This window comes from Mus musculus, chromosome 5 (assembly GCF_000001635.26).
Source record: "Mus musculus strain C57BL/6J chromosome 5, GRCm38.p6 C57BL/6J".
NCBI classification, from domain to species: Eukaryota; Metazoa; Chordata; class Mammalia; order Rodentia; family Muridae; genus Mus; species Mus musculus.
In genome coordinates this window covers 72,781,147-72,806,398 of record NC_000071.6, presented here as the reverse complement: position 1 = coordinate 72,806,398, position 25,252 = coordinate 72,781,147, and the positions used below count along the sequence as shown (strand labels likewise).

General features: G+C 44.8%; 1 protein-coding gene across 10 annotated transcripts in view; it reads left to right on the top strand.

Annotated features, from left to right (window-relative positions):
* Tec (tec protein tyrosine kinase) overlaps nt 1-25,252 on the top strand; it is a 112,937-nt gene that overhangs the window by 62,256 nt on the left and 25,429 nt on the right. For 7 of the 10 annotated variants that reach the window (NM_001113464.2, NM_001113461.2, NM_001113460.2 and 4 more), the window contains 5 exons: nt 17,155-17,259; nt 19,580-19,661; nt 20,354-20,482; nt 22,641-22,681; nt 24,224-24,396. In NM_001113464.2, the coding sequence (NP_001106935.1) occupies nt 17,155-17,259; nt 19,580-19,661; nt 20,354-20,482; nt 22,641-22,681; nt 24,224-24,396 (530 nt within the window). Of the gene's footprint in view, nt 1-16,689; nt 16,744-17,154; nt 17,260-19,579; nt 19,662-20,353; nt 20,483-22,640; nt 22,682-24,223; nt 24,397-25,252 lie in introns of those variants that run through there. The other 3 variants (NM_013689.5, XM_006503848.4, XM_006503847.2) reach the window with 2 other exon arrangements.

Below are 25,252 nucleotides of genomic sequence, written 5' to 3'. Positions count from 1 at the left end.
TCCTTCAAAAACTCTGCTTCCCCAGCATGCCTCTCATGTGTGCCCCTTGCTCACGGTCTCTTCCCGCTTGGCATTTGCCATAGTGTACACTGTCTTTTCCGTGGCTTCTGTTAGCATCTTGTCCTAATAAGTTTCCCTATTCCTGCGTCTCATTCTGAGGTCTGAACTCATCCAGTTCTGGGATTCTACTTTCTGTGTATAGCTCAGTCCTGCCCTTTGCCCTTTTCCTCCCCCCCCCCACGCCCACCCGAATCCACACCACCACCGCTTCTAAGGCAAATACAGTAACCTCTGTCTGTATCAGGACAGAGTTACCTGTTACCACGAGATCCCTGACTGGTTTCAAATGTAGAAAGTGTTTTTCTTCTCTCAGTGTAGATACTGAGAGTAAAGCCCAGAGGCAGCTCAGGATTCGCTCCAGGGCTGGATCCAAACTAAAGGACCTTATTCTTGCCTTTCTTGCCATTCTCCTCGTTTACCTTCTTTACCGTGGCCCAAGATGACAACTTGCGCTTTAGCCATCTTATCCCAGTGGAAGCCGCAAGAAGCAGGAGAGGTGGGTGGGCAGGAGGAGCTGTCTCGCGCCAGAGCCAGCTCCCTTTAGCAACCTTCTCTTGTGTTTCACACAGAGCCTTTTCATCAACCATATTGGTGAGAACTTAGCCACATGATGAGATTGAGGTACAAACTCTTTTATATTCTTGACAACTGCATACCTTCCCCAGAGTGGGTGCCGTTAGTAAGAAAATGGGCATTGTGGTAGACAACTAGCAGCCACTGTATATCCACTTTCCTCCATCTACTGTGCACAGTGGCTCTGACCAGTGATAAATGGACAAAGAGAATCATGTGCTTCCCTAAGACTTGATAGGAACATCCTATGATTCCCGTCTGCATCCCAGAAGGGAAACCACTGGCTACCCTGCTCCCAGGGACCTGTATCCCGGCTTCTCTTCACTTCCCCTCCACTCTTCTGAGTTCTGATCCTCAAAGGTTTCAGTGCCTCCCACACCCCACTGTGGAGTCTAGGCATTGGCTGCTCCCTCTTTCTAGAACACACGTCCCTCAGTTGACTGACTCAGAGCTATCTATTTCAAATCTCAGCTCAGTGACCCCATCTTCTCTAATTCTACTCCGTTTTCCCTGCTTAGGGTAGGTTTCCCTGTGTGGAACTGGGATGCAGCTCATTGGAGTGGATGTGCTAGCATGCTGCAGGGCCTAGGTTCAATCTTTAGGTATCACCTGAAACAACAACTCAACACCGTATATGTATATATCTCCCTGTGTGATGGAATTTTCCATCTTTATGTTACTTGTCTCTTTTAACACATGGGTAGGTTTTAATTTACTATTTTAATTTATTATCAGCATGATTATATTATCTTCTTTCTCTGGAGAATTTGGGATTCAGGACTAAGGAGGCCTGTGTGCAGACTTCTTTTGTGTCACGTCTCTGGAAAGGAGAACGGGAGAGAGAAGCCTTGCCTGGTCATCAGAGATACAGAGCAGGACTCAGAGCCATATTTAGAGCCATCCTACCATGCTCACTTGCTGCTGTCTGTTCTTAGGGAGGTGGTTCCCTAAGGGCACAAGTTCTAATCTTTAGAGCCACACAGCTATGTTTGTAGCAGTGGCAGCAGGCATTGGAGCAAACTCGAGTCTCAATTTCTTCACATGTCAGTGGAGCAAACACCCTCTCTGCAAGGCTCTATGTACATACTAACCTGTTGGAATATTCCAGATTCCTCTCACTGTGGCTTAGAAGACAAGGAGATGGTGGAAACAGAGATGGAGGTGAACAGCTTCCCTCCATCAAATACTTACACAGCACGTAGAGAAGGGGGCAAAGCCTCTTCTTCTCTGCTTATTTTAGTTTTTTTCTGGCAGAGACCCTAAAAATTAGATAAGCAGTAATCCTTCCCAGTGCGTGGGCACTTCCATAGGAAAAGGAAGATGGAAAGATGGCAGTTAAAGCTAAAAGCTCGTGCTCTGGGAGACAAGCTGTAAAACTGTGACAAGCGGATGCGGCTTTGGCTAGCCCAAGAAGCAAAGATGGATAAAGGTGACCTGCACAGGGCGTGCATGCATATGAGTTGCTTTTGTGTTGTGCCAGAACACCTGACAGAGAAGCTTAGGAGAAGAAAGATGAATTCGGCTTAGAGTTTTAGTCTGTTGTGTCAGGGAAAGCTGCTCTCTGGTAGAGGGAGTGTGTAGTAGACAGAGCTCTTTACAGCAGCCAGACCAGGAAAGCAAGAGAGCAGTATCCAAAGCAGGGCTAGACTGGAACCCAAGGCATGACTCCCATGACCCACCATCACCTATGGTTCTCAACCTCTGGGTCCTAACTCCCACAGGGGCCACACATCAGATATCCTGCACCTCAGTTGTTTACATTATGATTCACGGCAGTAGCAAAATTCCTGTTAGGAAGTAGCAACAAAACAATTGTATGGTTGGGGGTCAGCACAACATGGGGAACTGTATGAAAGGCTTGCAGCCTTTCAATATAGCACAGCCTGGTACTTAAACGTACGCCTTTGGGAACATTTTCCCAACAATACACATGGTTCTCTGTCAGCTCCTTGTCCAAGGTGATGGGGACATGTTTCTTACTATGGCTGTGGAGACACTCCCCACCGGGGGGGGGCGGGTGTGGGGGGGGACTTCAGGAAGAGAGTGCAGGTCAGTGTGCCTTGCCTGTATTTGATATTTCCAGTGCTTTCTAACAGAGAATTGTCCTATCCATCCCTGTCTACTGGGGGTGGCATTCCATGTGAAAATATGTCCCAGACTATGACGCGGAATCAGAAGGGAAGCACAGGCAGGGTGATCCCAGAGCCACCCACACCAGTGTTTCTCAACCTGTGGGTCTTGACCCATCTGGGGGTCGCATCTCAGGTATCTTGCATGTCAGATGCTTACATTACAATTCATACCAGTAGCAAACTAACAGTTAGGAAATAGCAACAAGATAATGTTAATGCTTGGGGGTCAGCACAACATGAGGAAATGTATTAAAGGGTCACAAAAGGTTGAGAATCACTGCTCTATGCTGTGTTACCCCTGGATAAGTCTCTGATCCCCTTTGGCTGGCCAAATTGTGCATTTGCACAGGAGTCTACCGTGCACTAATGCTGCTATTTGCTAGCATCCGAGGCCATCTTAGAGCCTGCCTGAGTGGTATGTGCGTGCCTTTCAACTCTTACTGCTTGAGTGAAGAGGAGAAGCTTTAGCCAAAGGTGTCCCCTGCTTTTGTTCACAGAGTGCTCCTGGCCTCTGGGTGAGTCAGCCCCCTGCTCTGGTTTCAAGCTGTAAGTGAGACAGCTTAAATAAGCTCAAAGGCTAAAAATAGCCCAGTCACATGAACCGTCAGTCATCTTTTTTAGAGAAGATTTGCAAAACCCGAGGAAGTCAAGGTAAATTGGTTGAAAACAACAGATGTTGAAGCCAGACAGGATGGCACAGGCCTGCCTCTGGGAAACAGATGTAGGAGGATTGCTGTGAGTTCGAGTCTAGCCTGATCTACAGAGTTTCAGGGCAGTCAGGACTTTATAGCTAGACCCTGTGTTAGAAAAACAAAACAAAAGAAGAAGGAAGAGGAGGAGGAGGAGGGGGGGGGAGGAGGAGGAGGAAAAGAGCAGATGTTGGTGGACAGTGGTCATTTCTGTTTCCTCTTAAAATCTTAGAGAACTTACTTTATCCCCCATGTCCCAAGCTGGACTCTCATTTCATTTTATTTGGTAAGGCAGCTGATGTTTGATACCTGACCTCCCGTGAGCCTCACTGGAGTCTTGAAGGTTGCAGTGAGTGAGTCTTTCCTTATGTCTAGGATCCAGTGCTGCACCTTTCCTAGGCCTCCTGTGGTTTTAGAGTATTAGTAGCTAACTTAAGGTAGCACTTGCCATGTTCCCGTAATACAACCAATTTAAGCTTATCCCAACTAGTTTACAAACAAATGAGACTCAGACTATGGTTATTTTATTTGGCTTTGACAATTACTACGGAGTAACCCCTAATCTACTCTTCTAACTGCTGGCTTGGCTACCTCCCCAGCGGTGTACCCCAAAATACTTGCTATTTCTCCTGGCCATGTGCTCATGGTCCATCTTCCCCCATGGCGGCTTCCTCTGTCCTCCTTCCTCCTTCTCCCCCTGGTCTCTACTCCTCCAACCAGGTCAGTCTAAACCCACCTACCTCTAATCCCTCCAGTAATCGGCTGTAGCCAATTTTATTTAACTAGTAGTTTTAAATCAGGGGGAAAAGTTTTGCACAAAAGCTTGTACACATGAGAAATTACTCATAGGTCTAGACCTTTGGTAGCATTACAGTACCTAGCAGCAGACCAAACCTCAACACAGCTTTTCCCCTAATGCAACAGGAATTGACAGTTTAAATTCTTACTACAAGCCAACAGAGTTCTTGATGCTGTTACTCATCGCATTTTATAGCTAGGGGAAGAGGTACAGGGAGCTTGGATCAGTTGTTCAAGAAGAGTCCAGACGCTGGCCACTTCCCACTTCAGCTCCCCAGGTACAAGCACTCATTTCTTTATTTCTCGTGCGCGCGCGTGCATGTGTGTGTGTGTGTGTGTGTGTGTGTGTGTGTGTGTAGGGTTCTGCAGAGCAAACTAAGGCCCCGTTACTTATAAAGCAAGCACATCACCAACTGATGTCCTCAGCTTTACTTTGATGCATCTTAATGTACCAGTCACCCGGATACTTAAAGTTTCTAGTCCTGGCAGAGCATCTTGGAAACTACATCTCTCCAACTCCCCATGCTTTGTGCCTCCCACAGTCTTTCTTCTTTTCTTTTTTGGGGGAAACTCTTATCTGTGATTCAAGGTCTGATTCAGGGAAGTGTCTCCCTCATGAGGATTTCTCTGATCTGTCCCCTGGACCAATGAACCTCTTCCTGGGTCCCACTGCTATATCCCACCCCACTATAGAAGTTCTTCGTCCTTGGTTGTCTGGTTAACAGTTCCCTGTATCTTACCAGTAGAAGCTGTATAAATGTTGGGTAATGAAGCTGGAAGGAAGAAGATGTAGGAGAGAGAACAGGTAGTGTAAAGGGATTCAATTGTTAGTCCCTATTTATTGTCCTTCCCAAGAAGCATGTAACTTTGATTTAGAAGTGGACACTCAGTGTGAACCCCCATCCTTTCATGACAAAACGTTTGATAAATCATGATGTTTACATTCATAATCTCCATAAGCCATGTAATCATTTTGGCAATCAAAATTGCCTATAATGTAAAATGATTACCCCTATTCTAGGTTAGTTAGGTGAATCTAGCTAATTAAAGCTAATCAAATTCAAACATTTTCCTGGGTCAACACCAGATATCATTGCACTTTGTTGGAAGCTAGTGGTGGCCACACCACACGTGCCTCTGCCTGTTACCTGTTCAGTCCAGCACAGGTAGTAGGTACTCAACAGAAGGTCACACAGATAGGAACAGCCACAGTGCTAGGTGTGCAGGCTGCTTGTGGTAGATGGGCAGGTTCAAACTGTACTGAGCAGAATAATTTGAAATAACCAGTATTGGATCATTTTTGTCCTAAAAACAGGACAGTCTGTGATAATGTGACCTACTAACCCCTTGGCGAATTAGCAAGAGAAGCCTAGTCTCTAGGAGACCACTTAAAAGCTGGCATTTGGTAGAATGGAGGTTTCAGATTTGTTCAGTGATTTCATGAGAATAACCTATATAATTTCTTGAAGCCATCCAAGGCAGTTGCTGTCTGGATGTGTGGTACCCATGCTCCACTCACCAGTGCAGAGGTGAGAGGACCAGACAGCAAACTGCTGCCACTGTGTGTCGTCGTCCTCAGGGCACTTTGGCAGTGGATGGTGCTGAGAGACTTTTTTGAGAATGGACAGATGTTCTGCAATCTGGAGCTGAGAGTTAACTACACTATCGAGCAAGCTAAGTGGGGATGAAGAGTTCACGGGCACCTCAGCTGCGAGAGTCGGTGGGTGAAGAGAGTAGCCGTGTAGCCTGGAGTGAGCGCCTCTAGAAACCCTTTCTACTCTAGATGGTTTTCCATGGGATCCCCAGCTTGATTCACCCCTAGCTGGTTTATTTCAGCCTCTGTGCTGAAATCGACAGGCAGATGCTAAACCTGCCATCACGTCGGTAGGGCCCATAGCTCTTTGATTAACAGTGGAGAACTTTGAACTGAATGGTGGATGCAGGTTGCTGTGTGCACTTGACTTTTGAGAGGTGTCATGTAGATAGCAGTATTGTTGGGTCTCCAAAGCTCATTTCCTGTTTTGAGCCCACAGTGCCTAAGAACAGCCAGTGCTTTTGGTAGTAGCAGTTAAAAGAATGTGCCCATGTCTCAGCTCTGTACATTGATTATAGGCCCTTTCTGTATTCCCATGGAAACATTATTAAAACTGTGTTTCTGACAATTTTGACCATTTAACATTTTGGTAAGCATTTATTAAAATACTTTTAAAGTTTTAGGTTTTTGATAAGCTTTTTAACCTTTTATTATGGCATATTTCAAACTTGAGAGTGGACAGAGCAGTGTAGTAAACCCCTTGTACACAGTAAGCAGCACATAGCATACTCTCCTGCCTGTTCCCTGTGCTGGCCTCAAACCCTCAGGCCCATGCTGTGTGGCATTCACATCATCTCTACTCCAGAGCCTTCAGAATACAAGCTCCACAAGACACAGGGTATCCAGTTTAAGCAAAGGCACAGTACTAGCTCTATTCCTAACTATACCAATGGAACTTCCTTGATGCCATCACGTACCCAGGCTGAGGAAGAAATTGCTTTACAAATAACTTTATCTATAGAATGTGTCCAAGTGATAGGATGTGTTACAAAAAATACTGTAAATTGAATTTTTTCAACACTAATTGAAAGGATATTATTATAGGTATTGACAGTACGGGAGCTTACAGTCTCAGGTGGTTAGAGTCCATGATTATCATGGTGGGAAGCATGACAGCAGGCAGGCAGGTATGGTGCTGGGGCAGAAGCTGAGAGCTTACGTCTGATTCACAAACACAAGGTAGGGGATGGTGTGAATTTTATAAGCTCAAAGTCCACACTCAGTGACACATCTCTAACGAGGCCACACCTCTAGATCCTTCCCATACAGTTCTACCCAGAGGGGGTGAAACATTTAAACATATGAGGCGGTGGGAGGCATTCTCATTCAAACCAACACAGCCAGTTTTACCATATGTTTGGGGGGACCCGAACTCATGTCCTAGTGTGTGACAGTAAGCACTTCACTCACCAAGCTGTCTCCTCAGACCCAGCAGTTTAGTATTTTAAAGCTAGAGACCCATGCAGACAGCAAGAAAACAGCACAACTCTCAGGACAGCTTTTTTGAAGGGCAGGTTAAGGCTCTGCCTTTGCAGTGCTCTCTCTGCTTGGCTCAGTTTCAAATAGTTCATGTTTGCAGTCTACACTTACCTGCATGCCCCTGTGACTGTGTTCCCTTCGTGGAGGAACTTTCCAGGTATGGGCACTGTTGAGGCAAAGTTCTCAACAAGCTGTGAGCTTCCCAACTTGGACCTTTCTAGCAACCTAGCCCTGGGGCAACCCCAGGGTAACACTGTAGGGTAATACACGGGCTGTCATTTCTCATCAGATTAACCACTGGCTGTGGTGGAAATGTTGATTGAGTCCCACAGGACTGTGTCTTCTATGCTGTGTATTTCATTTCCATGCAAAAGCCCTGGGGCTAGACTCCCGTCTCAGTTGATAGTTACCTCTGGTGCTCACACAGTCCTCAAACGCCAGGCACACACTTAATCCAATGGGAGAGTTGAATCATGATTCTAATTATTTCTACTCTCATGAAGATATGAAGTGTTAGGAAGAAAAAAAAAAAATACAGATCACATGGAGATAGACAGACAGACAGACATCCCCATCACAGAAGCAAAATGCTACCTGTCAGTGTGAACTATAGAAACTGAATCCAGAGATGCCTGGGCCTGTCTTCTTTTGCTGCCGGCCAGTGAGGTGTCCTGTTCTGGTCAGCAGTGAGCACCATAGCAGAGGCAGGGGAATGTCCTGACTGCATTTACTGGATCTGGGAGGATTTCAATGGGACTGTTAGGTGCAGTAACGCATGTCTCTAGGAACTGTAATTGCCTGCATTGACACAGTCTTTTTTTTTTTTTTTTTTTTTTTTTGATTTTTCAAGACAGGGTTTCTCTGTGTAGTCCTGGCTGTTGTGGAACTCACTCCGTAGACCAGGTTGGCCACGAACTCAGAAGTCGGCCTGCCTCTGCCTCCCAAGTGCTGGGATTAAAGGCGTGCGCCACCACGCCCGGCACATTGGCATAGTCTTACATGAATATTGTCCTGTGATTTTAGGAATGGAAATGAAAGTTTTGCCTTGAGATTTTCAACATCGTGGGTTTTTTTCTCTGAATATTAACTTGATCTCACCTAATTGTCCGAGCAGTGATAGGAACCATATTTAAAACCATAATCCTTAAAAACCATAATCTTCATAACTAAGCCACTCTTACGTGTAACCACTAAGTTGTTAATATTAAGGCTTTTATTTTTCTTTAAAGAATGGCAGAACTTTATCAGGTGGAAAGCACCCTTATTAGAATGTTAGGTTTTGTCATTCTTTGCTTTATCTCATTCTTATTAAAGAGAAGCCATCAACCATCAAATAGGAAAAAAACTTTGGTTTTATTCATTCTAGTTCTCCTGATCCTGGAAGAGTTCATATCGAATTATTTCCAGTGGACACAGGAACATGTCATAGCCACCCAGGACTTTCCTGCCTCTCCCTGATTAATGGCACCTGCCACACTTGGGCCTTGTTCTCTGAATTGTGCACAGGTGGAAGAGGACAAAGTTACCCGTATGAATGGGCCTTTGGTGCTCATTTGAGACTTTTAGTAGACCATGTCCCTCATTTCTGTGGATGAGCAGGTGGAACCTCAAGAACAGAGTTCACCCTGCGGTTGCTTTACTCCTTTTTGTGGGAATGCCAGGCAAGAGCAGCTTAAGGAAGGAAAGGTGTATTTGGCTCATTGCTAGCGTGCACGCATCCATCCATCATGGTGGCAGGAACTTGAGGCTGCTGGGCACATTGCATCAACAACTAAGAGGCATTTTTGTTTCATGGATCTCTTAGGCACAGTAATTAAAACAAGGTAACTTTGGCTCTTACACCAAGTTACGCCGTGTCTACTCCACATGCACCGGGAAAGAGCAGAAATCTGTATCTATAAAGAGGGCGGTCCTGAGCACTTCCAGGTCCTTCCAAACAGCCCAGCTGCTAGTTCGGTAGTCGCAGCATTGGCATGCTCTGGCCTGATTGTCCTTTGGTTTTACCTGTCATAGCTCATGGTGACACTCAAACCCCAAACTGTCTATCATTGTTCATGCACAAGGCTGTGACCTGACTCCCCAGTGCCACAGTAACAGCTAATAATTATTAACTGCCGCGTGAAGAATGTGGGTGCTGTCCGGGACGCCAGCAGGGCTGTGTACTTCAGGTGAGATATAATGAGGTTCTAATGGAGGCGTGTAGCAGTGATGCCCAGGGTGAGCCAGGCACAGAGCTTCGGAGAAAAACTAGGAGCACTGGATATGGTGGGAAGCGTGGTAATGGTTTGAAGGATGGTGTGTCCCCAACAATAATTACTTTTTCAAATATATGCCTTGTGATTGATCTATATCTATACCTATCATCTATCTATCTGTCTGTCTGTCTGTCTGTCTATCTATCTTACTACTTGCTACCCATTGAGACTTGCTCAGGAGAGACCCCAATTCCTCAGCCTTATATGTGAGCATTGCCTAATCTGGCCTCAAACAGCCTTCCTTTGTGTCATTTCCTATACTCCTGATCCACCCCTGTGTTCAGCCACTGTGCTTTGGTTTCAGTTCCCCACGTACTCTCAGAGCTCTGTCGTTTTTGCAGCCTGGAACCTTCCTTGCTTTCTCCACAGAGAAAGCTACTTCCTTAGAAGCCCAGCTTCTCCTCCATCCACTTCCTGGCTTTCTCATTCCCCGATTAGGAACCATCCTCTTCTTCCGCCCACAGCATTCCTGCGATGACGGTTTCCACAGACCGTCCGCCCTCTCCCGCAGCCCCGAGACTTCAACACACAGCCCGGGACTGGCTGAATAAGGCAAATACGGGACAACACTAATGTGTGCTGTGCGAGTGCGGGTGGCCCCAGAGGCCAGCAGAGGCTTCTGGTCCTCTTGAAGCTGGAGTTTCAGGCTGCTGGAAGCTGACCCCTGTGGGTGGTGGGAACCAGCAAGCAGCCTTAGCTGCTGAGCCACTTCTCCAGCCCTTCAAACTTCCAGCTGTGACACAGGATAAAAAAAAAAAATAGGAATAATTGAGGGGTCCTGGAAAGAGAATGAAACCCCTCATTTTGGAGTCATTTCCTGCTGACTGAGTGTCCAAGAAATTTCAGCACAACAGATAAAATCAAGATAGCTTGGAGAAATAATCTCCCCCTAAGGGCCATTCATGCAGGGGTGTTCGAAACAACAGATGAACGTGGCTTACTTAAGAGTCAAAATGTCTTTGACCTTGATCTTAACTTCATTAGTGATCCCCTCTCATCCCTAAAACCATTTCACTGATAAAAGCAATTCCATTAAGAAAAGTACATACAACAGCTCATTTGTTATTTTCTTAATTTAAGTATAAAGCTTTGTGGGGCTTTTTGTTGTTTGTTTGTTTTGTTTTGTTTTGTTTTGTTTTAAAAAAAAAAAGGTTTTTTTTTTTTTAAGCTGTCCTGGAACTTGCTCTGTAGACCAGGCTGGCCTCAAACTCAGACATCCAATTTCCTCCACTTCCCGAGTGCTGGGATTAAAGGCGTGCACCACCACTGCTAGGCTTGAAATCTTTGATTTATCTTTGAACCCTGTACAACATATCCTTTGAGCAGTGTAACTGAGCCACAGAGTCTGGTGAGAGGGCAATCAGGCTGCGACGTCTGTACCGCTTGCCAGGGGGATCTGCCTTGTCTGTCTGTCTGTCTGTCTCCTTTCTCCCTGACCGTCCACTTGCCTCGGGCTCTTCAAGAGGCTGCATCCCATGGGAAGGAGGACAGACTAGCAGAGGGCTGTTCCCCACCAAGGGTATTGGAGTATCTGCTGCCCGCTAGAAACTCCAGGGAAACCCTCTGAAGAGACGCACGCTGGCGTGCTCTCCCTCCCGCTCCTCCCCAGCTCCTCAGCTTAAAGTTTAAGTGCTCATCTCTTAAGCTCGTATTAACTCCTCTCTGCCAACTTCGTTAACTTTGCTTCGCCCTCACTCATCCTGAAACTCTTTTCCGTGGATTCGGGGCTTTTCCCGAGTGACGGTCCTTAGGCCCTCACAGTGGCTCTTTTGACCACTATCTCTCTACTACCACTGACGATGCTACTGGAAGATCTTTGGAGCCGAAAGTTCAAATACTAATTAGCACATTAGGAAATTTTCGTAGAGGGAGTGTATCAGTTAGCCTAGTATCAAAGTCATCCTGTTTCCCTGGAGATAATGACCTAACTCTGACCCTGGCCTGTGGTAGCCATGGCTGAAGTGATTTGAGGTAGGCATTTTGGAGACAGACCACGCCTTCTGCTGCGGGATCATTGAGAATAGCCTCCAAGGGCTGAGCAAAGATGGGGTAAACACCACTCTGGCCTAAAGCCATTGCCTCTGAGGGTGAGGGATGAGGGCTCACAGGATTTCTGTGCTGTTTCTCAGCTTTCTACAATGAACACACGTGACTTGGTAATAGAAGGACGATGCTGTTAGTGAGTGCAGGCCTGAGGAGCACGGTGGGAAACGCTGCCTGACCAGACATCGGGTACCAGGCCCCTGTTCACTCTTCCATCCTGCCTTAAGCTGTCCTCAGTCACTCTGGTCTGCTTTTGAGTTTTTATTTAGAAAATAATTCAGAGTCTGTTTCTTTGAGCCAGACATCTTTTTAAGCACTTCTGCAGTCTTAGCTCATTTAACCCTCATACCATGCCTATGGGATTGATACTGTTATTAGTCCCACTTTTCAGATGGGGGGGGGTGATGTAGGAATGTGATTTTTTTTTTTCCTTGCCTGGCTTGTTTATTCTCCTGGGGTCTCTCTGTCTCTGCCATTCCACCTCTGACACAGAAGCCACAGTTCTGAATATCTTTTTGTTATTAGTGTTTTGAGACAGTTTCTCTCTGTAACCCCGACTGTCCTGGCATTCACTCCGTAGACCAGGCTGGCCTTGAACTCTCAGAAGTCTGCGTGCCACTGCCTTCAAAGTGATGGGGTCAACGGTGTGTACCACCACTGCCCTCCTTTGTCTTGTGATTTTTCTTTCTCTTGATGCCATTATTGACCCAAGGCAGACGGTGGATTGAGAAACCCAGGGGAAAGGAGAGAAGCAACATTGGGATGGCCCAGAGGCAAAGCTGCCATAGAACAGTGTCGATGCTCTTTTGGTCAGAAGGCAAGGCAGGCTAGCAATTCCGCCAAGCTTGGTCACTGCTGACCTTTTTTCGAGGTTGCCTTGAGCCGACTGCGGGGGTTGAAGGTTGCGAGTGGTTAGGAGAGTGGATGGGAAGGAAGTGTAGGCTGAATATTCAGCTCTTCTCTCAAAAAGGAAGGAGAAGGCTGACGGCAGTAGGCTAGTCCACAGGCAGGGGCTTGATTTAGATGTCTGTAAGCAGAAGCAAATACTTGGAAGAGAACAACTCCACGGCTTGTCTCTCTTTGTAGCCCTGGCTGTCCAGTAACTAACCATGTAAACCAGGTTGACCTTGAATTTGAACCAGGCCTGGAGAACTTCCATGCTCCACATCTGAACTGTCCAGCCTGGGACTTGACCCCATAGTCCTCCCACCCCTCGCAGCTGGAGCATCCCAGGGGCCAGAGGGCTTCAGCAGCACTAGAGGCCCTCAGGGACTGTCTTCAGCATGTGTGAGCTGTGGTTTCATCACCCACAGAGTGAGTAGAACAGGCCTACCTCATGGGATGCTGTGAGCACAGAGCTTAAATGTCAGTTGCCATCTTACAGCCTCTGTGTCCTTTTTATCTTGTCTTAGACACAGGGTTAAAGGAAGAGATCTAAGGTTAATGCTAAGATCTTAGAGTGCTGCTGAGAGGCAGAATAGAGATGCCCAGAGCCTGCACCTGGAGTGGCTATGGGCCTTCCTGTAAAGCAGTTAGAGCTTATCCTCTGAGGGAATATGGTAAGGGAGGGGGAATGTGTGTGCAGAGCTGATGGCCTCTGGAGCAGACACAAAAAAGACTGGAGAGCAGCAGTGAGGGCCCACCTAAGTGTGGAGAGGATAGGCCATCTGTAGCCCACTTGCAAGGGACCAAGGACAGAACTGAAGATGGATTAGAGTATCAGGAAGTAGAGGGGAGGGAAGGAGAGAAGGAGAAAAGGAGAGGGAAGAAGGAAGGGTAGGAGGGAGAGGATGAGTAATGAACAACTGACTGAGAATATATATGAGAACACATACACACACACTAGTGGGGTAACAGAAATGAGGCTAGTGGGGGAGAAGCTGCTGATGGCCATGAGCAAGGGCAGGTTGGAAGTGTCATCCCCTCCTGCTTCCCCGCCCTGGGATGTAGCCCTGACTATCCTGGAACTTACTAAGTTAATCAGGCTGGCCTAGAACTAACAGAGATCTGCTTGTCTCTGCCTCCTGAGTACTGGGAGTAAAGTCATACTCCACTATGCTTGCATTGCGAAGTCTTATGTTTGAAGATGTCATGTGTGTCCTTGGTCACAGTATGGAGGCAGAGCCGTGGCCAAGGGAGAGGCCGCCGAGCGCTGGATAAAATCATTTTCTTTTTGTCTTTTTATTTTTGTACTGTGGATTGAACTAAAGTGCTTTGCTACTGGGCTACACTGGTGTTCCCGTGCCCCTCCTCGCTGCTTCTCACTTAGTTGCCCAGGTTAGCCTTCCACTTTCTGTCTAGCCCCAGCAGTCCATGAACCTTGTGATCCTCTTGCCTCAGCCACCTGAGTAGCTAGGACTATGACATCAAGTCTAGCTTAAAATGGACCTTTAATTTTAAAATAATGTTTAGTGGTTGATTCCAGGGCTATTCAATTGTGTCTTTCTCTCCTCTTCCTTCAATGCATTACTTTTAAAAAAAATCCCCCAGAGTAACCTTAGTCTTTGGAGCACATCTTGTGTGCCGTGTATCAGACGTGTTATGTAGCAAATGTGTTCTATCTGGATACTGTATTTGTTGTTAGTTTTTCATGCATGCACACTCCTGGACCCTTGCACATGCTTCTTTGGATTCTTTTGGATTCTTTCCTGGAATGAATTTTCATGTGTGAAGTTAATGTACTCCAGGGTGTGGGTGGGTTCTGATGGACTGCTGGCAGATTTGCAGTGAGCAGGGAGACTGGGAGGATGCTGGGGGCGGGGCGGGGGCGGGGCAGGGGGGCGGGCGTCCAGTCTCTCACACAGTTGTTCAGGTCGAGTTCCATGTGTTTATGGGCAGTCCACCTCCCATCAGTTAATCCTGAACTCCCCAATGCCAAGGAAGGCATCTCCATACAGGGGGAACACAGGAGGAAGTACACTTGGCTGGAGTGTATGTCAGTGACTCAGTAACTGGAGCTCTGTGTGTTTGGTTAATTTTTTTTTAAATGAACATTATTGTCAAGAGGTCGAACAAAGGTGTTTCTAGAGGGAAAGGTAGCAATAAAAGGGAGTTGATGCCTCTGTTTCAGAGGTTTGTGTGTTGAAGAGAGGACAGATGCGGGGGTGAAGGCAGCCCGGCATGGGGGTTCTTTCTTGTCAGTTCTCCTTGAGGCAGCAAAGGGGAAGAGTGTCAGCGGAGGGTAAGACTTTGTCTTATGAGGTATCTAGGGTTGCTGTATAAGAAAAAGTTTACTTATCTAAGTCAAGTTAATATGCTATTGCAGCTGACCTGCCTTCTGTGTTCCTCTGAGGTCAGAGACTGCAGTCTCAGGCACTTAGCACCTCTTCCTAAAACAGCAGGAGATTTAAGTAAAGGATTAATTGCTAGAGCCTTTTCCCTATTGTCCAGATGCCTCTTGCTTGTCAGGCTAGGGGGAAGTTTGGAGCAGTAAACTTCTGTTGAACCAGGAGAAGAGAATAACACTTGCAGAAGGAAAAACTTTTAATAAGCAAATATGCATAATCTCACATAAATTCATATATAGATTCATGCATGCTCATTTATATACTTCCATTCAAACCAGTTGGGTCCAGCTTGCATGCATTCTCACAATTACAGACTTACACACACACATGCATACATTCTCACAGTTACATATTTACACACACATCCATTCTCACATATGCATGTGGAGCAAAAGACCAAGCACCGGTGCAGAAAGAACTCACTCATTCTGGATGAAAAATGAGCTCCAATCTTTATTGCATAGAGAAAGAAAAAGCTTCTACCCTTTTAATGCTAAATGAATTAAACCCATGTTTGTTAAAAACAAAAAAACAAAAAAACTTTGTTCCTTTTAATAAGACTAAGCCTGCCTTGTTATTAAGAAAGGACCTGTTCTGTCCCATGGTAAGGAGAAGCCTGCCTGCTCCTTCCTCTCCGAAGATTCTCCTTTGTTCTAATTTCCCTCTGCATTCTGCATATTGCTCTCTTAGTTTTTTTTTTTATGTTACCTATAGTTTCTGAGTTATTCCACTTTGCATTCTCCTTCTAATCTTGTTCTCTCCTCCTGCTCTGAAGTCACAACAATGCTCTTAACTTTCAATGCCTTTTCTCCCAAAGCTATGCCTGAACTTCTAAGTTCTTCTTGAGTTCAGTTCTGTCTAAAAAGTGTTCTGTCTACAAACTTCTCCTCAGCTCAGCTCCCTTTCACAGCTCAGTTCTTCTCAGTTCTTCTCACCTCTGTCCCTCTCGCCTCAGTCCCTCAGTTCTGACTCTTCTCTTTGTCCTCATCCCTTAAACATCTTTCAGAATACATGATCACATGTTAAAAAGTTCATCAAAAGTTCACACAGAAAATCAAGTCATAAATAAAATAGACGTTTACAACAGAGAATGTTGACATGCATATCTATTAGGAGTAATTATCTGGCTAAACATCCATTACCTGTCTCAGCTCCACAGGTTCACGGAAGGTTTAAAACCATAACTAAGTTATTAGTAAAGTTTTGTCTAGATAAACCCAGTCAATATTTATCTTCTGTCCTAGCACTTATAATAAATCATTAGTTCCCTTTTTATGACCTTTGGTTAATGGCTTTACAACCTCTTGAAATGTGCTCTGAGTAGGAGAGAGTCGAAGAGCAATTAACTGGCAACACTTGGGAGACTGACAGAGTTCTCATTGCAGTTTTGGCTATCAGAAAAGGACCTAATAGCAGTTCTACTATAAAAGAGATTAATGATCACAGATATAATTTTAGGAATTCCTATAGGATAATCATTAAGACTTAAGAAGTCATCTATTTGTCTATATAGCATCACTACAAGACAGTACATCTTTGTGGATGTGCAGAGATCTGCTCCAAAGAGGATTGTTATTACTTAGTAATTGTTATATATGTTTAATAATAACAGGAAAAGCATATTAATAGCAGGAATCTTTCCTAAAATGAATCCCTTTCAGCCTTGCTTAATAAGGGCGAATGTATCGCAGATTACATGATAATCTGAAGCAGGCCATCTCAGGACAATCACCTGATAGTTATTAGTTTGTCCCATTATGGCTCCTGACAGACAGAGCAAGTTCACCACTAGAAATGAAAGGATCTAATGACTTCCATTGTAGTCATTGCAAGGTTAGTATTTTTGAACAATTTTAGGAGTTAAGGGAGATGTGATTTATATAATTATTGAAGAAATCATACTGTATCCATTGGTGTGTGCATGTGTGAGCATGGCTTTGTTCTAAATAACTGTCCATCTCTCTCCACTTCATCATGGCCACTGGATCCCTCCTCAGCATTGGAATGTCAAACATCTCCCTGTGCCTGGCTGTTTTTGCATGGTTTCTGGGGCATCAAACTCAAGTCCTTACACTTGTAAGGCAGACACTTTACTAACTGGGCTATCCCTGTGAAATCTTGCCTGCTCTAAGTTGTAATCTTCTGAGTCAGTAATTTTATCATTAACTATAGTCGGCCATTAAATAGTTTTCTTATGTCCTGTGCTCTGCTCGTGACATGTCTCCTCTTCTTCTCTTCTCACAGAAGAAATACAGAAAGGGCGTCATTGATATTTCCAAAATCAAGTGTGTGGAGATAGTGAAGAACGATGATGGTGTCATTCCCTGTCAAAATAAATTTCCATTCCAGGTGAGTTGGCTGCCAACGTAACAGGGTTTCTGACTCTTACAGGTTTTCATGGGACAGGCATGACATGAGCTGGGGTTTGTAGAAGGAAGGAGACTGGTACCCTAGAATCATCCTAGATATCAAACTGCCTGAGATGCAAATTACATGTTTATTATTCTGATTAAGGGCAGTATTTCTAGAAGTTCTTGTACAAATGCAAAAATGGCCCATGTTACTAAGGTAATATATAGAGCTAAATCTGCTCCGTCAATGGAGATCCTGGCTGCTATACAGCTTAAGCCAGGCAGCATCTGTTACATGTTTAGATCAAATTAGGGAGTCAATAAATTATTACACTAAACAGATTATTATTATAACAACACTGTAAGTTTTGGGATGGTCCAAGCACAAGCTTTTCTTTCCAGATAGAAAATGACAATCCTTGCCAATGACGTTCCTGGTTATCTAAAATTCACTCTTTAATTGTTCAGTGCAGAGCTGGTTGCACAGATAAACCTGAGTAAGGTGTGGAAACCAGGTAGCAAATATGAAACCATCTCTCCAAGTGTCCGTCAGCACCGTGTCTCTGGTATCTCACATTCTGTCTTATAATATGGCATTTCCAGATATATCTTAGAAGTATGTTGGACACATCTTTTATCTTGGGTATTCCCACCAAAGTGTAGCTGTTGAAGCAAATCGGAAGGGTTTACCTGACAAACTGGGCCGGGACCAGCTGTGACCAGTGAGATAGTGAGATTTGGTTTTCACTGTGACGGGTATTGTCTGGGTAGAGGGAGGTTTATAATGGAACACATTATGTTGTAGTCAGTCAGGTCTGCCTTGTGACTAACCATTAGAGAGAAAGTCTCTGAGCAGTGATAGGATCCTAGGTAATTTTTCAAGGCTTATTATTAATATAAAATTACAAAAGAAGATTAATCATTCACTAGGAACTACCTTTGAAAGATGCCTGATGCGTGAAAGCCTGGGCTTAAGATTTGAAATCCTTACTTTTTACATTATCTACAGAATGGTAATGGACAGTTAGGTGGGACATGGTTGGGAGACACTATTTTTAGTACCTGCTGTATGAATGGGGCCTGCTGAAGTTATACAGGAATGTAAGGTAGTATGGTGAGAATTCTGGAATGTTGGTTTCTTTAAAAAATACAAATATTATAAGAATATGTTTTCATTTTAATCTCAGGTGTGGGGATATGAGGCTACTTTGAAGCAGCTGACTATGATTTGTCTCGAACTTTATCAGAGGTGTAGTTTTGCCAGCTACAGACATTTCCTCTGATTGTGTGATGTTTGGAATTCTGGGAGATTTTCCCAGGGTCTATAAAGGTTAGAACCCTGATGGGTGAAGTTGTTGGTTGTTCAGGGGGTTGTTTTCTGTTTGTTAGTAATTGTGCTCAAAGAAAAAAGAACAAGGAACTTAGATGAAAAGGTCTTTCTTTTTTTTCTCTCTGTTCTCTCCTTCTTTCTCTCCCATCTAGTGTTAGGGGGTGAAACAGGGTGGTGGGGATAAAGGGTGGGAAAAAGATGAACCCACAAAGCAGCCAAGGCCAGCTACAGTAGGGTCTTGGCTAGGACTTGATGGTGAGGCTGAGTTAATAGCCTGGAACTGAAAGACTCAGCTTGTTAAAGCCAGCTCTTGTATCTATTAATGGGGCAAAGGAAATGACAGAAGTGATACTGAAATGAATCCAAAACATTATTTTGAATAATAGTGGATTCGAATAAGCCCTATGGCACTAAATTTATCCACAGAACTTTAGTCTGTTAAGTTGAAATAAACGCTAAGATCAATGAAGCATCCTGATCGCTGTTGGTACCATTTTCCTCTGTGAAGATACAATCCTGGGTCTAGGCAGTCAGTAACGACCTTAAGGATCTGAGTTATATCTCAGTACCCACAGAAAAAGAGCCAGGTGCGGTGGTGTGTGCTTGTAATTTCAGCACAGGGAGGTAGAGACAGGCAGCCTAATCTACTTGGTAAGTTCTAGCCCAGTGAGAGACCTTATCTAAATAAATTAAGTAGATGGTGCCCGAGAGACATTACCTAAGGATGCTCTCTGGCCTTTGCATGAATGTAGCACATATGCAATACACTTTCCACAATCCTTTGTAAAACATACATCCAACTTGAGGAAATTAAGAAATAGATGTGCTTATGGAATCCAGTGTCTTTGAAAATTTTATTTCTGAAGTACTGGGATTGTTTACAGCCATCCAAGAATAGTTTACTGATGCCTGCAGTACCAGGGATGCTGATACGTGGAAGTGCTGTGTCTAAGTATTATCACTGCTTTCATCTTTTGTTTTGTTCTAGGTTGTTCATGATGCTAATACACTTTATATTTTTGCACCTAGTCCACAAAGCAGGGACCGATGGGTGAAGAAGTTAAAAGAAGGTAAAAACTGGTGTATTTTTTGTAATTTTAGGACATCACACACACACACACACACACACACACACACACACACACACACACACACACAAAACAACCCAGAAGCATTGCTAACATAGCTCTTGCATTTATAATAAATTATAATGAGTATCCCTCAAAGGACAGTCACTCCTTGTAAGTGATAACACATTGAGGACAGCTTCCCTTTTTAAAATCTTATTTCTTACTAGTTGAATGTTTTTCCTAATAGAAGCACATTCTATTTATTGCACAGCGTGGTTGGAGGTGATAAAACATAGGCTTTTATGGTAGCCGGATTTGTGTTTCCTAAGAAATTGCCTGTGTGAAACACTTGGTGTGGATGGAGTCACATATTCCTGATGAGGTGCTTAAATGGACAGTTTGTCTCGCACGATACTCCTTACTTGATGGAATACAATGGCAGTGGGCATTAATCAACCATCGAATAGCAGTGATTCACTTCTCTTCACATGAGTGTTTCAAAAAAAAAAGGGAGGGAGGAAGAGGGGACAGAGAGAGAACCATCTAGCTGCTCTGAATATTGAATATGTGATATCACAATGGCATTCTCATACCAAGCATGTTGGTCAAGGAAGAAATGATGATCGGCAGTTACTTACCAACAGTTTTGTTTGTTTTATTCCACTAACCACTCATGTGTCTGTGCATTGCAGAAATAAAGAACAACAATAATATCATGATTAAATACCATCCTAAATTCTGGGCAGATGGGAGTTACCAGTGTTGTAGACAAACAGAAAAACTAGCACCCGGATGTGAGAAGTACAATCTTTTTGAGAGTAGTAAGTATTCATCTGACTCTTTAGCTGTGATGTACGCAGCATGAGTGCGCTGTTGGTGTTGGGAGAAGTGATGGGATTTTGATGCTGATGGAGTGGAGGACACTACAGGGCAGATACAGCCTCTGAGATCGATGGTGTTTATGTAGCAGTGGGACCTTGCAGAGGCGAGGCCTCTTCGGGGAGCTTAATTACAGCAGTGAGGTCTGTTAAAATGAATCTGTTATAAGTGTGGACCATAGGTGGCAGTGCATGCCTGTAATCCCAGGCTCAGATGCACCCAGGACCCCTATAAACCCTTACCGTGAGAGTCATGAGTGAAAACCACAGAGACCAAAAGCTACTAGTACCAAGGAGGATGGGATGTCCTATGGAGTCACCCTGCATTGTGGCTGCCATGTGTGTTGCATCTTTTCTTTTTTTTAAAAAGATTTATTTATTATTTATTATATGTAACTACACTGTAGCTGTCTTCAGACACTCCAGAAGGGGGAGTCATATCTCATTACGGATGGTTGTGAGCCACCATGTGGGTGCTGGGATTTGAACTCCAGACCTTCGGAAGAGCAGTCGGGTGCTCTTACCTGCTGAGCCATGTCACCAGCCCGTGTTGCATCTTTTCTATTTTTCTTTTTCTTTCTCTCTCTCTCTCTCTTTTTCTTCCTTCCTTCCTTCCTTCCTTCCTTCCTTCCTTCCTTCTTTCCTTCCTTCCTTTCTTTCTTTCTTTCTTTCTTTCTTTTTTCTTTTCTTTCTTTTTTTTTTATTTTGGTTTTTTTCGAGATGTGTGTTGCATCAATGCAACTTCTGGGGAGGGAGATAGTGGCCATTCCTCAGGGCTGTTGCCTTGGGCAAGAACAACCCTGATCCCGAGTTCCTCCACTCTGAATCTTCCTGGGTAGTCATGCTGGCATTCACCTAGCACATAAACAAGAGAGATCCAGGCTTCCAGACTGTTGTTATTACATACCTAGGTAAAGTCCAGCCTGACTTGCTGTAGACATGGCTGAGAAGTCACAGCTAGTTAAAGTTACAGAGGCAAGCAGCTGGCCCAGATCTGGCAGGCACGATTCTGCTGGTGGCTGTCGAGGTTGTTTCAACTCTGCCACTCTTTCTCCTTTGGTCACAGAGTGATGAGAGGACCCAGGTGCCCACAGGTTTTTATGGGGACAGGGTCTAAATTGGCCCATCCCCTTGATTAGAACTTTATCTATGTTCACTATGTCTTTACAGTGGTATCACCTTATCTTCAGAGAATCTGTCCCCAGTGCATAGAATGTTACATATACTCTTTCTCGATACCTATATACATACATACCAGCTATAAAGTAATTTATGATTTGGACCCAATAAGAAATTAACTACGATACATGTCAATAAAATACAACTCTAATCTCATGCCACAATCAAAGTTATTAAACACACTTTCTTATTGTGTTATCTTAGTAATAGCAGTGTTTTTTTAATCTCCTTATTGAGACCTTTTAGCTTTTCAGATCAAGGGTCCATTTTTATTTTTTGGCTTCTCTTTGGTGTATGTGAGTGCCAGCATTGCTATGCTTTCCTTCGGAGTCATCAGTTAAAAATGATTGATGTGCCGTGATCCCACCACATTTGATATGGGAGCCGAGATGGTAATGTAACTAATGGAGCAGAGAGTGGATGCAGTGTGGACGTGCTGGACCAAGGGATGATTCATGGCCTGGGAGGGTGTGAGCAGACAAGTAGAGATTGTTATCACATTTCTCAGGAGAGTGCAAATGCAAGCTCTCGAGTTGCTCCATTTAGTATTTTCATACCATGGCTCTCACGCTGGTACAACTCAATCTGTGGGAGGTGAAGCCACAGATAAGGGAACACCACCGTAACCAGCATATGGGTTTATTCATCTGCTTTTCCATGATGCTAAGCACTGAGCCAGGGCCTCATACTGCTAAGCACCCGCTCTGTCAGACCCCAGCTCCAGTTTATCTTTTGCTTCACTTTGAGAATTGAGAAGTAAGAGGCCAGATGATCCAGTTGAGGCAATCCTGAGGTCCTGATGTTAGAGTAGGTGGGGAGTTGGGCACAGCGGCTCCCTGCGGACAGCTCACTCTCCGACACTAGTATCTTCTGTCAGTTCTTGTGGGGCACCACCATGATCTACAGTTATTGGCATTTACAGGTATAAGAAAGACCCTGCCTCCCGCGCCAGAAATAAAGAAGGTGAGTGGTCTCTGCCTTCACATGTCACGTCTTTGTTGCATGTAGTTTTAAAAACATGCTCCCGCTTTAGCCTGGGAGCTACAACCGAGCTACCAGCCCACTCCTGGCTCCCTCTCATGCTATCCTGCTTAGCTCCGGGGTCTGCTTCGGCATCTGTGCTGCTGGCACTGACCCGGCTTCTCTTTCCGACCGGCCTCTGCTCCTGGAGGGGTAACGTTACCAGCCCACTCCTGAGATCCTAGAATCCACGGATGAAGGACAGACAGACAACTTTATTACTAGTTGCTGGCTAGGCACAATTGCTGGGCTCAGCTATCTCCTGCCTCAAAGGCATGCCCTTACCAATTATTATCTCCCTTTCTTCTCCTGCCCTAAACTTAGTGGCTTGTATCAGCCATGCCCCGCCAATCTCCTGGCCCCGGGCCCATGGTGGAGACCGAAGGCCCTAGCTGCCTGGAGACCTTACATGACTGCTGCTTATTTCTCATTCCAAAGCATGGCAGAAAAAGCCTTCTCTCCTTCCCTGTGTCTCCTTTTCCTCTTGGGACCTGGAATTCCCACTTGTACCTTCCGTCCAGCAATTGGCTCCCGGCCCTCTTTATTGACAAGTCAAGGACCAATTGGGGAACAAGACCGTAGCAACAGGACCTCCCCTACCTCGTCTTTAAGTTGTGTTTGGGGTGGGTCTGTGCTTTATTGACTATGCTATGTTCAGCCATGCTGTCCTGCTTTCTTCCAGGACCACCTGAGAAGCAGGTGTGCTGGAGCCCATTTGAATAGTTCTTAATATCAGCACTATCAGCTTAGTTCTTTAGCTTTTGTTGTTGGGGTCAGTTTTATCATTGTTACCTGCTGGCATTTGGCTGTAGATTGGCCTCAGAGTCCATTTGGGAGGTGTGATATTTTAAAGGCACATGAACTGTCGTAAGAACACAGCACAATAAAGGAGTGGCTTTAGAAATGTAATGATATGCCTGTGGAGTGGGATATGGTAGAGTAACATGTAATTTGGACCCAGTCAGGACCTTAGCCAATAGGAACTGTGAGTAACTATGGGTGGCTTGCTTCAGCTGTAGGCTTATTTCATTGTAGCATCACGAAGAATAAATAAGGAAACCTGTAAGATCCTAAGCATGTGCTTTACACAATGAAGGGACAAGGGCATGCACATTGCTCGGAGTGGGAGATCTAGCAATAGAGTCCATGATGCATCAGTCTCCCACCACGTCTGGTCCTTTAGTCTGCCTAGTACCTACTTGTAAGTTCTCATTGCCTCTCTCTCTGGAAAATGATCCTTGACCTGAGGCCAAACAAGCAATTGTCAAGCAAAACCCTTGTAAATACTTAAAAAAAAAGGGCAGGCTTTGCTCCTCCCTTGAATCTTAACTCTTAAGAATTCCAACAGCACCAGCCTTGTCGTGGAGGGCTAGACCTGAGGCTTCCCTCTAGGGTGACTTGTGACTTCTGTAGTGCTTTACGGCTGTGCCTCATGATCCCTTACAAATAGAAGCTGAACTTGACAATGTGACTCTCTTTGCATAGAGAAGGCCTCCTCCACCAATTCCCCCAGAGGAAGAAAATACTGAAGAAATCGTTGTAGCGATGTATGACTTCCAAGCGACGGAAGCACATGACCTCAGGTTAGAGAGAGGCCAAGAGTATATCATCCTGGAAAAGAATGACCTCCATTGGTGGAGAGCGAGAGATAAGTATGGGTAAGTGCTTCATTGGCGTGTGACTCTCAGAGGGTGTGAGTCACGTGCCGAGGGAAGTGTGAACACTCTAATTGCTTACAACAGACTTAGTCCAGCTGGCCACGAGTGCAAGCAAACTGAATTTGCAGCATCGTGAGGGGCATTTTAAAATTTACTTAAAATTTACGTTTATTTTTGTTATTGGTGTGTGTGTGTGTCTGTGTGTGTGTTGTGTGTCTGTGTGCATGTGTCTGTGTGTGTGTGTGTGTGTTGTGTCTGCCTGCATGCCAGGGTCTACTCAAGGGTAGCTTGTGGAGCTGGTTCTCTGTCATCCTTGACTTGGGTTTCAGGGATTAAATTCAGGTTGTTTGATTTGAGTGGCTGGTTTCTTTACCCACTAAACTATCTCACCAACTCTGAAGTATATGTATCCTTAGTGATCACTCCATAAATGCAAATTAATCAATTACCTCCTTCCAGGTGTTTGAATGCATTATACTTAGTTCTCATTCACTAAAACTGTCGTCTTCCCTCTCTCCCTCTCCTTCCCTTCCCTCCTTTCTTTCTCCTTCCCTCCCACTTCCCTCCCTTCTTTCCCTTGTCTTCCTTTCCTCTCTTCCCTCCCTCCCTCCCTCCCTCCCTCCCTCCCTCCCTCCCTCCCTCCCTCCCTTTCTTCTATCCCTTTCTTCCTCCTTGCTTCCTCCCCTCCCCCTTCTCTCCTTTCTTTCTTTGTATGTGCGTGCTGGGATCAAACTTGGATCATCACACACGCTACACAGCGCTCTACATTTTGCTACATTTTTTTTTGTAAGAAGTAATTTATTGAAACTTTCTTCTAATTTCTCTCTCTCTGTATATTCACAGTATAAGGGAACAA